The sequence below is a fragment of the Prionailurus viverrinus genome, chromosome B2 (assembly GCF_022837055.1).
Source record: "Prionailurus viverrinus isolate Anna chromosome B2, UM_Priviv_1.0, whole genome shotgun sequence".
Taxonomy (NCBI): Eukaryota; Metazoa; Chordata; class Mammalia; order Carnivora; family Felidae; genus Prionailurus; species Prionailurus viverrinus.
The window spans coordinates 79,738,600-79,751,872 of record NC_062565.1 but is presented as its reverse complement, the minus strand read 5'-3'; the positions used below and the strand labels follow the sequence as shown (position 1 = coordinate 79,751,872).

Sequence of the window (13,273 nt, the reverse complement as noted above, 5' to 3'; positions counted from 1 at the left end):
CTTTTTGTCTCACATCTTCTGCATTTTCAGGGCTTTGTTTAAATTTATCCCTTTGCCCTATCTACCCTTTAAGACTAAACTAAATCCCAACTATTTGAACTTTTCCAGCTCCCTCCATAGGAAGTACTTCTTACATCATCACTACTTTGCAGTGGCAAATACATCTATGTAGCATTTATCAGAGACCACCTTTTGGAAGGGTTATTTATTTATGTGTCCAGTTTTCCTGTTAGATTTTGGGACCGAATTATTTAGGTTTGTATTATCTCCTGTAGTACATGGTATAGATAGTGTTTCTTGAATTGAATCCTTATAGAATTTTAACTACATACTTATTTTCACTTTTTTCCAGAGACATCATATAGTAACTTTCAAGAATTACTAAATGTCATACTGTTCTACTTCTGAAGCTTCCATTCTCAGCCTTTACCACTATTTTCTGAAATACAAGAATTATTGTTGAATCGTTGTATTGTATACCGGAAACTAATGTAACATTGTATGTTAATTATACTTGGATAAACAAACAAAAATAAAGTACCCTCCTGTGATAATCTGTTTCCAAATTAGTTAAAAAAAAAAAAAAAGAATTATTCCTTCGCTAGTTACTATCCCATAGTGCAAAAGACCAGAATAATTGCAAAGATATTAAGTTTTCATGTTACTTATCTGTTATACAAATTTTGTTGGTTATACAAGCTTCTTATATAGGGAAGAGTATTTTCAAAATAATGTGGGTTTTTTGTTTTTGTTTTTGTTTTTTTGTAGGTTACTTCCTCAGAACGTTGGCCTGCTCTATGTTGGAGGTTATGAAAGACCCTTTGCCCAAATCAAGGTATGATTGTTCATTTTCCAGTATACTTTTCTTAGGTGTAGTTCACTTGTCCAGAACCCACCAGGCACCTGCCAATAACTATCAACATACTAAAATTATGAATGTGAATTACTGTTTTTGCATGTTTCTGCTGAAGAAGTAATTCAGTTTTTCAAAGAATTGATTATTTTAATATTCTTGCCCATGGTAGAGTTAAATTTGGCCAAAGCAGTATTTAAAGTGTGTAATTTGATAAATTTTGAACTTCTTAACACTTGTGAAACCATCGCTGTAGTCAACATAAGGAACATATCTATCACCCCTAAAAGTTTCCTTGTGCCTCTTTGAAATTCCTCACTCCTGCCCTTCTTTTTTCCCTTCCAGTCTCCAGGCAACCACTGATCTGATTTGTGTCATCATAGACTAATTTGCATTTTCTAGAATTTTATATAAATGGAATTATACAGTATTTCTCCTGTCCCTCTCTCCTCCTTTTCCTCTCTCAGCCTCTTTGACGCAGCATAATTATTTTGAGATTTATCCATGTTGTTGCACTTACAAATAGCTCATTCTTTTTATTGTTACAGTAGTATTCCATTGTATGGTAATAGCACAGTTTCTTTATCCTTTCACCTGTGGATGGACATTTGGTTGTTTCTACTTTTTGGCTGCTCTGAGCATTTGTATACAAGTCTCTGTGTGGATATATACTTTTCATTTCTCTTGGGTAAATACCTAAGATGAGAATGGCTGGATTAAATGGCGGTTGTATATTTAATATTTAAGAAATAACCCAAGTGTTTTCCCACCAGTAGGGTGTGAGATTTCCTTGCAATGGCCGTTTTAGTCATTCTTATGGTTACAGGGTGGTATTTCACTACAGTTTTATTTTGCATTTCTGTCATGGCTACTAATGTTGAGCATCTTCCCATGTGCTTGTTTGTCATCTGTACATCTCTAGTGAAGTGCATGTTCAAATCTTGCCATTTTTTAAATTGGGTTGTTTTTCTCTTTTTTTTACTGTTGAGTTATGAGCATTCTTATATCTTCTGAATATAAGTCCTTTATCAGATTTAAGATTTGCAGCTTTTCCCCCAGCTATGGCTTGTCTTTTCATTCTCTTAAACAGGCTTCTCAAAGAGCAGAGTTCTTAATGTTAATGTTTAAAAGTTTTTCCCCATGGCTCATGCTTTTGGTACTGATCTAAGAAATGTTTGCCTAACCAAAGTTACAAAGATTTTTCTCCTTTGTATTCTGGAATCATTACGGTTTTAGATTTTACATTTAGATGTAATATCTATTTGCGTTAATTTTAATATAAGATTCAAAGTTCAAGGTATAGAGGAATGTTGAACCCCCCATCTTTTTGGCACGTGGATATCCAGTTATTCCAAAACCATTTTTTAAAAAACTATTCTTGCCACCACTGAATTGTCTTTGCATCTTTGTTGAAAATCAGTTGACTATGTGTGTGCGAATCTATTTCTGGACTCTATTCTGTTCCATTGATTTTCGTGTCTACCCCACCGCCAATACCACACTATCTTGATTATTGTGTCTCTATAATAAGTCATGGAGACAGGTAGGGTAAATCCTCCAACCTTGTTCTTTTCCAAAGTTGTTTGACTAATTAGGTTCCTTTAATTTCCATACAAATTTTAAAATGCCAAATTCTCTAAAAATGCCCACTAGAATTTTAACTTGTATCATGTTAAATCTATAGATCAATTTGATGTGAAATGATATGTTAACAATACTGAATCTTTTAATTCGTGAAGACCACATATTTCTCCATTTATTTAAATCTTTAATATTCCTCAACAGTATTTTGTTTTATTAAATTGAACTTTTTCATTTTTCATAGATTTATCCACAAATAGTTTATATTTGTGGTGTTATAAAAGTGTTTTTTTAACATTTTTATAAAGAATTTTTTGCATAATTTTTGTTTACAATTAATGCAGGAAAAAAGGGTTTTTTTTTAGTTGAAATATTATTAACATACAATCGTATGTTCATTTCAGGTGTACAATATAATTATTCACCTGTGGTGTACATTACTCAATGCTTATCACAATAAGTGTACTCTTAGTCCCTTTTATCTATTTCACTCCTTCCATCCCCATTCCCCCACCTCGCCTCTGGCAACCACCAGTTTGTTCTCTGTATTTAAGAGTCTGGGTTTTTGTTTGTTTCTTTTTTTTTCTTTGTTTATTCATTTGTTTCTTAAATTCCACATAAGAATAAAATCATTTGGTATTTGTCTTTCTGTGACTTACTTCACTTAGCAAAATATCTTCTAGGTCTATCCATGTTGTTGCAGATGGCAGTGGCAAGATCTCATTCATTTTATGGCTGAGTAATATTCCAGTGTGTGTGTGTGTGTGTGTGTGTGTGTGTGTGTGGTATATGTGTGTATACACCACATTTTCTTTATCCATTCATTTGTTGATAGGCACTTGGTTGCTTTCATAATGCTGTGATAAACATAGGGATGTATATATATCTTTTCGAATTAGTGTTTTTATTTTCTTTGGGTAAATACCCAGTAGTAAAATTACTGGATCATATGGTAATTCTGCTTTTAAATTTTTGAGGAACTTCCACAGTTTTCCATAGTGACTGTATCAGTTTGCATTTTTGCCAACAGTGAAAGGTTGCCTTTTTGTTTTGTTGATGGTTTCCTTAGTGTGCAAAAGCTTGTTATTTTGCTGTAATCCCTCTCAAAATACCAACAGAATTTTTTATAGAACTAGAAAAAATATTACTAAAATTTGTATGGAATCACAAAAGACCCCAAATAGCCAAAGCAATCTAGAGAAATTTAACAAAGCTGGAAGTATCACAATCCCAGATTTTAAGATATACTACAAAGCTGTAGTAATCAAAACAGGATACTACTGGTACAAAAGTAGACACAGATCAGTGGAACAGAATAGAGAGCCTGGAAATAAACCCATGCTTATATGATCAATTTAATACAGAAGAGACAAGAATATACAATGGGAAAAGACAAGTCTCTTCAACAGATGTGTTGGGAAAACTGGACAACTACATGTGGAATAATGAAACTGAACCACTTTCTTCCACCCGACACACAAAAAAAACTCAAAATGGATTAAAGACCTAAATGTGAGGCCTGAAACCATAAAACTCCTGGAAGAAAATAGAGGCAGTAATTGCTTTGACATTGACCATAGAGATATTTTTTATTTCAATTTCTGATTGTTCATTGCTAGTATATAAAAAGATTCTTATGTGTTTACTTTAAATCCTGCAGTTTTACTATACTCAATTATTCTAGTCCTTTTTTGCATATTCATAGGATTTTCTACATAAATGATTATGCCATCTACTATAAAAGACAGTTTTCCTTCTTTCTTTCGGATCTGGATGCTTTTTATTGCTTTTTCTTGCCTTACTACATTGACTAAAGCCTACACATAGAGTTGAATAGAAATGGTGAGAACAGACCTCCATGCCTTATTTATGATCTTTGAGGGAAAGTGTTCAATCTTTCATCAAACATTGTTTTTATAGTAATATTACTTAAGGGTTGAATCCTAGATTCCATCTAGGCTTTCATGTAAGAAGTGGAATAATGTTATGAACTTTAAAGTAGTAATATAAAGGACAGTTTGAGATCATCCTTTCTTGTTATTGTAACTTTTTGTTAATATTTTTCTTATAGACCTATAAAATTTGTTTTATGTTTTTTGTTTAGTTTTCTGATTTTTCCTCACATTTGTGTCTTGGCTTCACGAGTTGTTTCTTGTTCCAGTTGAGGGGTATGAGTTCAAATTCCTTTCTACCTGTGTAAATAACATATATTTTTATGCTTTGAAAAACAAGGATTTTTGAGAAAAGACTGAGCCTGAATAGAGGACATAAAAAATATTTAATGTTGAGGTTTAGTAACATTATTGGACTTTCTTAATGAAAAATCTTATTTTGGTTACCATAGCATCAGCACCTCTTTAAATACCTCTACTCATTTAATTTAAATAAAAACACTCTCAAAAGTTCATCATCAGGATCTTAACTTGTGGACCCTCTTGAACTTTTATTCTTTCTTAAGTAATGACAAGCATTCAGGTACATTTGTTTTCTTCTATTTTTAATGTCCCTGGAACATGAGTTGGCAAGAGTTTCTTCATAAACCTCTCTCACTATCCTGTTCACCGAATTCAGTAGTATTGCCAGGAATCCTAATAAGTTTCTGCAGGAACATTTTGAAAGCCTAATTTTTTTCTGTCCATTGGTTTGGAAAATCCTGTTTTTCCTTATTAGAACTGAAATAACTAAAAAGTGAGAGGCTTGTATTATATATTTAGGGAGGGGTGGAATTTGTGTGTGTGTTACATGTTTCAAAAACATAGTTTAATATATGTATGAGGTTAATTCCTCCGTCACTCACCTGATTTATTAACATAACATTTTCTTTATCCAGGCCTTTCCTAACAAGCTCAGTGACAGAGGTCAATCCTTTGTCAACCCTTTATGCCTAGATAACCAACTCAAAAGAAAAGGGCCCATTATTGTAGGGCACCTTTTCCCTTTGATGTTGCTGTCAGAAAGGTTTCTCTCATAAACCGTGAAAGGATTTCTTATCTTTATTAATTATTCAAGTTCCTTCATAATTCTTATGGTGTCTTTAAAAATGCTATATAGATCCTTACCTAATTAGAATATTTATAAGTTAACTGGAAAACAATAAAAAAAATCATAGTTTAAATGACTGAGATTAGACTAGAAATTTAAGGTTCATTTCCTCCCTTACCTTGCACCTGATTCTTTGGACATGAAATACCAATACTTGTTAGATTCATTTCTCTCTTATTAAATAAACTAAGTGTAATGATACAGTGTTGTGTGGCATAGATATCAGATAAACCTTTAATAAATGGAAACTGGTTTGCTTTCCTTAAGAGCAGATTAGTTGAATTTTTTTGGTAAATAAGCTAGGAAACTGTTCACTTGAATATTTAGGAAAAAGAATTATTCACTAACATCACAGATCTAAGTTTTGAGTGGCTTGGTGTTAGAGGCTCTTTTTATTAGATACGTTTTACAGTTGTGTTTCTAAAAAGCAGCTCCATTTTATAAAGATGAAAGAGAGAAAAATAAAAACACAAAAAGGATAATAGATATTTGGACCAATGTTAAATGAGTTCAGAAATTGCTGTAGCATGACAAGAGATACCTGCACTATTAATGTATAACATAAGTCATTACAACCATTCTCACACGCATACACACCCTTCCATTATTACCCATCTTTTAGTTCTAGTTTCTTAGCCAAGTCTTAGATAAAGACACAAATATATACAAACATGTGACTTCATTATAGTCTTAGACTAATACATCTTCATACTAGTTTCAGGTTTTACTGTTTTTAGGGGAAGTTTTTCCAACTTAACCTTTATTTCTTAACAACTTCCATAAGTCATCGGGAGCATTCTTTTCTCAAACAATCTCAGTCCTTGTGTAGATAAGTTTCACCCAAGGCAGTGACTCTCTTTTCAGATCATTAATCCCTTTCAGAATCCTATGAAAGCTGTGGACCCTCTCTCTAGAAAAATGTACATACACGCACTTCTGTTTATAAGTTCAGAGAGTTCATGGACTCTATTGAAGGTTATTTAGGGACCTCAAATTAAGAACCCTAAAAAGTGAATAAAATATGTTTTCCCAGATTTTTCAATTAACCAAAAAGGTATTGAAAGCATATACATTTAAATTTTTAGGGGAAGTTTGTCATCTTGATTTTAAACATGCATGATTGTCTTTTGTTTTATCCTAAAATATAATAAACTAAATAAAACACTGATCATTTGATGAGGTGTCATTCAGAGTCAGGAACTGCCTCACATACTCACTGCTATTGTTTTGTGCTATAAATGAAGCAGATTTCACCCTCATCCAAGACTAACTTCTTTTAACTTTACTGAGATTAATGTTCTAAATGTACTAGGTTATACATGACTTAATTTTTCTTAAGAGATACAGTTCATTATACCTTTATATGCAGTCTTTGAAATTAAGAAGGGGAGTTTTGATTAAAGCAAAATTTTGCTTAATTTCTATTTGTATCCTTTCAGGCTGTCAGAAGTTTTTCAGAAATCCCTTATTTGGGGGATGGCATTTCCATATATCTTTATGTAATACCTTTGTCTTAATTGTGTGTATATAAATTGTTATTTGTAGCTTATTTTTATAGACATGTTCAAGTTTAAGTAATAGTTTTCAATTTATCCTTATTATTCTGTTTTGTTTTCTAGAGAGTCTCACAGTCTAAATCACAGTAAAAATCTTAATGCTATTCCTTATTATAATAATAATATCCTTATTATTCTGTTTTGTTTTCTAGAGAGTCTCACAGTCTAAATCACAGTAAAAATCTTAATGCTATTCCTATAGGTTTCTAGTCCTGGAGGCTCTACTTAGCAGCCAGAATCCATAAAACCAAGAAGAATTGAAGCCTGTCAACATCACTTTTAATCAACTCAGGGGTTGTTCTGGAAAGACTCAAGGCCACAGGGCTGTCCCTCCCTGCAGGGGTTGGTATTAGTTGCCTCTTCCAGCTCTGACAGCCTAAGAAGTGGGAGAGGCTATGAGGCTCAGTCAGACAGTTTCCACTTTGACACTGCAGAATGGCTCAAAAATGTCCTCTGTATTTTAACTATGAATTCCACACAGCAACCACATGTGAAAAGTAAGGAATATAACCATTATTCTGGGGCAGTTATTTTATAGTCAGTACAGCTAAGTTCTTGCCTTAGATCCTGCTTCCATCCTTCCCGAGGAACGGGGTGCCATTCGTCACAGTCTCCTACTCCAAGCTTTTGGAGCTTGAATTTTTAAAAATCTCTTTATAGCCAAGGAAATACAGTATTGGTGTTTGCATTCATATGCATATGCAACAGATGCAAATAAATGGTGATCTCTTCATTTTTGAAAGCATATTTGGAAATTCATACCATCCCTCAGACTTTTTTCACTTAAAAAAAAAGTAGAATTTTTTTTCTTTAAGGTATATTGAGTTCGGATTGTCGTTTGTTACTTAAAAATATTTTTGAGATTGCTAGTGACTTGGCAGTTTTAATTTCTTGGGTTGGTTAAATTTATAAAGGTCAAGTGGGGACTCTGAATTATTAAAAGACTGAAAAACACTAAGAAAACTAATTTGACTGATGATCTTTTAGAAAATATTTGAGTTTAGGAAATAATATATATATTAGATCAGCACTTTTTACTAAAAGAAAATATTTAGCATCCATATTTTAAATTTCTAAAATGTCTGAAGTATTACATCAGGTAAAGATGTAGTCCTTAAAACTGAGTATTCTAGTTTAGTAGCTTCCAAATTTTTGACTATGACCTGTAGGAAGGTAAGAAATGTATTTCTATTGAGATTCTGTTCTACACATACATATATTTATATACACACAATGTAGACTGGAATTTCAAAGTAAGTGTGATGCAATAGTTACTTCCCATTCTATTCTGTTTATTTTTCTATTGTTTTTTTTTTTAAAGTGTTTATTTATTTTAAGAGAGAGAGAGTGTCTGCGCATGTGCAGTTGCATGTGTGAGGGTGGGGCACTCTGGCAGGGAAGGGGCAGAGAAAGAGAGAGAGAGAGAGAGAGAGAGAGAGAGAGAGAGAGAGAGAGAATCCCAAGCAGGCTCTGCACTCTGTGGGGCTTGATCCCACGAATCTTGAGATGACCTGAGCCGAAATCAAGAGTTGGATGCCCAACCAACTGAGCCACTCAGGAACCCCTGATTTGGTTTTTAAATGCTGGTCTTAACCCATTAAATTGACTTCTCTCTTGGAATATGGGTCACGACTCAGTTTGGCAAACTGGCAAACACTGCTGCAGGGTAGGACTTGTCCAGCTCATGCTGCCTTAAGATTCTGGCAGCAGACTGCCATCCTTCTGCAGTGCAGATGATCATGAGGAAGCTTACCTGCCCCTGAGTTGATGACAGCCCTCTGAGTGGCTTTGGAGGGAGAAGAAAATGATAAGATGTCATAGTTGTTGGGAGGAGGGAGGAGGAAAGTAGAGAAAAAGGTAAATGAGAAATGAATTAAGATGTTTCATACAGCCAAGTAAAGCTATTTTCTGTTTTAAAAAAATTCATTCTCAAGAACAGAAGGGAGCCTTCCACGCCTACTCTGTCTTCCAAGTAATTTCATGTATTTTGAGGATAGAGAAAGAAATAAAGGTAACATCTCCCCTAGGAGAAGAAATTGGAAAGAAATGGAGATAGGTGAGAAATTGAGAGAAAGCAATGGAATCAGATCTGGATTTGTGCAACATATTCATTGAATAATGGCTAAATTTTCTTAATACTGTAAGAAGAGGCACATTTTCAGTGTCTCATATGTAGTAATAAGGGAAGACATGGTTATCCCTTTGTTGAAAACAGATTCAAAGCGTGAGAGAAGCTTTAAAAAAAAAAAAAAAAAAAAAAAAACCCTCATGGAAGCTATAAGTCTTCCTACCTGTATGCAATAGCTCTTAAGTGTCTGACAACTTTTTCTCCTGCATACTTACTCACAAAGTGCTTCAGGGTTACTGCAGGGCTGTCAGGTGAGCCCATGTTGTAACTTTCTGGATGTTAAAATCATGCATTGTCTACTAACAAGTCACACAGTAACTGCAGACTAGGCTTCTAACAGGTATTCATAGTAGTAGTTATCCTGCCATATTTACCGCAGTGGTTTTGGCAGCATTATTGCCAAAATTTAGTAACACGTAAGGCCTGTCTATAGTCACACATTTCAGTTTTAGTGTTCTTATCTTCCTGTCCTTAGAATACTTGTCTACAACACGATAAGCCCTGTCGACACTGGTCTTGTACAATTCTAGATCCTCAGCATTTGGTTAGGCTTGAGACATAAAAGCACATAAAATAGATACTTGTTACCATTATTATTGAGGATGCTTAGAAAACCGAGTGTTGTTGTTGTTTATAGAGGTCTGATATAAAATTTTATTAGTTTTGGGTGTCATGACACAATGATTCAATATTTGTGTACATTGAGAAATGATCATCACCAAAGCCTAATTAACCCCCATCACTGTACATAGTTGTACAAATTGTTTTTTCTTATTATGAGAACTTTTAAGATTTGTTCTCTTAGCAACGTTCAGATATGCAGTGCAGTATTACTAAGTATAGTCACAATTCTATGCATTAAATCCCAGTGACTTATTCATTTTATAACTGTAAGTTTGCACCTTTGACCCCCTTTACCTATTTCATCCACTCCCCTCCACCTCTGGCAACTACCAGTCTGTTCTCTGTATCTAAGAGCTTGGTTTGATTTGGTTTGGGTTTTGTTCTTTGATGTTTTTTTTAACTATTAAGTATTTGCCATGAAATCATAAAGTATTTAGAACTCTGGCTCTAACATACATATTTATATTTAGTGCCTTAGAACTTTATTTTTCTAATATATAGTACATCTTGAGTTGGGATATCTTTGAGGCAATATAAATTAATTTTATTTTCTAATTTAAGATTGTGGTTGTAAATTATTAACATCAGTAGCTTTATTTGAAATGTAGATTTTATGAATACATTATTCTGAGAACATTTTAAATATAGTCCTCAAATTATTTTCCAATTAAGAAAGTTAGCATTTTTCTTAGCTGGAAATTCCAGTGACTTTCATTCTCTCTTGAGCCAGACACTTTATAGACAAATGTTAGAAATTATTTTAGCTTAGTTATATCAAGCTTAGTTGTTCTTAAATGTGGTTTGGAGAGAAAAAGAATAAGCAGTTCTTTTTTGTAATTGTGAAATGTTCTCAGAAAAGTGAATGATACTATATCATGCATGTTTGGGTATTTATAATGCAGTGGCTCTCCTATTTTGGTGAAAGGAAATAACATGGTACTTCTCATCCCCTTGTGTTTTTTCCTACCAATATTTTACTTCTAAAATGAAGTAGTTCTCTGACTGGAATTTCAAAGGCACTGATAACCAATTCAGTACAAAAGGTTATACCTAAAGTGACTATGGCTGAAGTCATATTTCAGACAAATAATTCCAGTTTCTGATCTAGATTTCTATGAGACCTCTAGAAATTATATGTTTTACTTTATTCCCACAAAACAGAAAAATAATTTCTCTAGGACTCCGTTATGAATACTCACACATCTTCTTGCCTAATAAAGTTTCAAAAAACAACCTCCCCTCCTCAGTTGCCAAGAATACAGAAAAGACCCATTTCATGTGTCTGTGACCATGAATCAGGCAGTTGGGAAAGCTCCAGATTGCTCTTGTCTTTTTTGGCTCTTCAACAACAGTAACAAACGCAGAAACTCTGAGACTAGATAATACAAATCAGTGAATGTTGCCAAAATTTTAATTGGCAGTACTAAAGTTGCTACTTTGAGCACCTTCAGAAGTTTGAAACTGCTGCATGAAGTGACACCCTGTCCTCAATAAATACTGTGGGACATGGATAGGAGGGATCTTTAATTTTCTAAAACAAAAATACAGAAGTATAGTCCAGTAAATCTAATACTCTTTTAAAATAGTTTTTTATAAATAGTGAGTTAAATATTCATTTTCTCCATATCCCCTAGTTTTATTATCTGTAGAATTATTTGTCCGAGGGGCGCCTGGGTGGCGCAGTCGGTTAAGCGTCCGACTTCAGCCAGGTCACGATCTCGCGGTCCGTGAGTTCGAGCCCCGCGTCAGGCTCTGGGCTGATGGCTCGGAGCCTGGAGCCTGTTTCCGATTCTGTGTCTCCCTCTCTCTCTGCCCCTCCCCCGTTCATGCTCTGTCTCTCTGTCCCAAAAATAATAAAAAAATAAACGTTGAAAAAAAAATTAAAAAAAAAAAAAAGAATTATTTGTCCGAAAGTAAAAATGACAACTCTATAGTTTTAGAAATTCACAAATTATGCTAAATGCAATGCAAGATAAGGTTTGGAGAAACTATTACAAATTTAAGTTTAACATTACAAATACAGGTCAGCATTGAGGTACCATTTGAATATTTACGGTTCTACTAAAACATTTTATTAATTAATATTAATATTAATATTTAAATTCTTCTCTATAGTGTCACCAGATCAGAGCATTTCTGATACCCAGGAAATAGTTTCACAGGTGATCATTCATCTGCTAAATAATATGTTGTTTCTGATATTAAAGTACTTTTAATTAAGATTTCTTCTAAGACTTAAATCTTATAACACTCAAAATATTATCAGTCAGCATACATTATATACACATTCTTTTAAAAATACCTACCTATTCAGGGGCGCCTGGGTGGCTCAGTCGGTTGAGCAACCGACTTCAGCTCAGGTCATGATGTCATGGTTCGTGAGTTCAAGCCCTGCGTCGGGCTCTGTACTGACAGCTCAGAGCCTGGAGCCTGCTTCTGATTCTGTGTCTCCCTCTCTCTGCCCCTTCCCCACTCATGCTCTGTATCTCTGTCTCAGAAATAAATAAACATTAAAAAAAATTTTTTTAAATAAATAAAAATACCTGTTCAGAATCTATTCGGATAGACACCTGAAATTACATTTTGGGTTATTTACTGTCCAGAATGTGTTCTCAATATATTGCAATATTTTAATATCAGATTTTATTTTCTAAGTCTTAGTTAAATAAAAGAAGTTATCTAGTGCAAAATTCATTTAATGTAAACTTTTTGTTTGCTTGTTTGTTTTGGGCAAAGGGGCTTAGACTTTAAGAAACAAAATGAGAGTATTTAAGTTTAATGTATACCTAATGTATAATAATTTTTCTCATTTATCATCAAATATTGTAACCATATGATACCTCTTTGGGCATCTCATCTTTTTTCTTCTTTGTCAGTATTTGAAAACTTTCTATCATGAAAAAGGAAAAAATAGGATAATTAATTTCTTTAAAACTGAAAACACAGTTTTAGTACTGTTATCAAGCAAAAAAAATATTACAGACAACATTTGTTGAGCACTAATGCCAGGCACTGTTCTAATTAATTCTGAAACAGTATATAAAGTGCAGGTACTTTTAGCATTTCCAGTTTTACAGATTAGGAAGACCTAGAAGGCTGAGTAACAAATCCAAGATTATGTTGCCAACAGGTAGCAGTTATTGCCTTCTATGGAGTATTATTTAAGTGTCTAGTATTTAGTGTATACTGTATAGTTACTATTTATGTTGCATTATTATCATATACAATATTATTATAGTCCTTGAATTCCTTCTGAGTTTTGCTTGTACAATAGGCCAAATTATCCCTATAATTGATTAATACTAGTTAAGACGCTGGCTGGACTCTATGACTCCACCAAAAGAAATATGGTTTCACCACGAGGATCAAGGTAGAGCATCATTGTGGTTTGTTTATGTAAAAAGATACTGGAGTATAAAGAACTCAAAGTTATAATCTTACCTTTGCTACTTATTTTAGTTAGCGTTGAGTGTTTATGTTCATTGGTTG

The 13,273-nt window shown here is 33.6% G+C and overlaps 1 protein-coding gene across 1 annotated transcript in view; it reads left to right on the top strand.

Moving 5' to 3' along the window:
• The window catches only part of RNGTT (RNA guanylyltransferase and 5'-phosphatase), a 315,799-nt gene that overhangs the window by 262,100 nt on the left and 40,426 nt on the right, over positions 1–13,273 (top strand). The window contains exon 14 of the mRNA XM_047858895.1: positions 769–835. Coding sequence (XP_047714851.1) covers positions 769–835 — 67 coding nt within the window. The remainder of the gene's footprint in view (positions 1–768; positions 836–13,273) is intronic.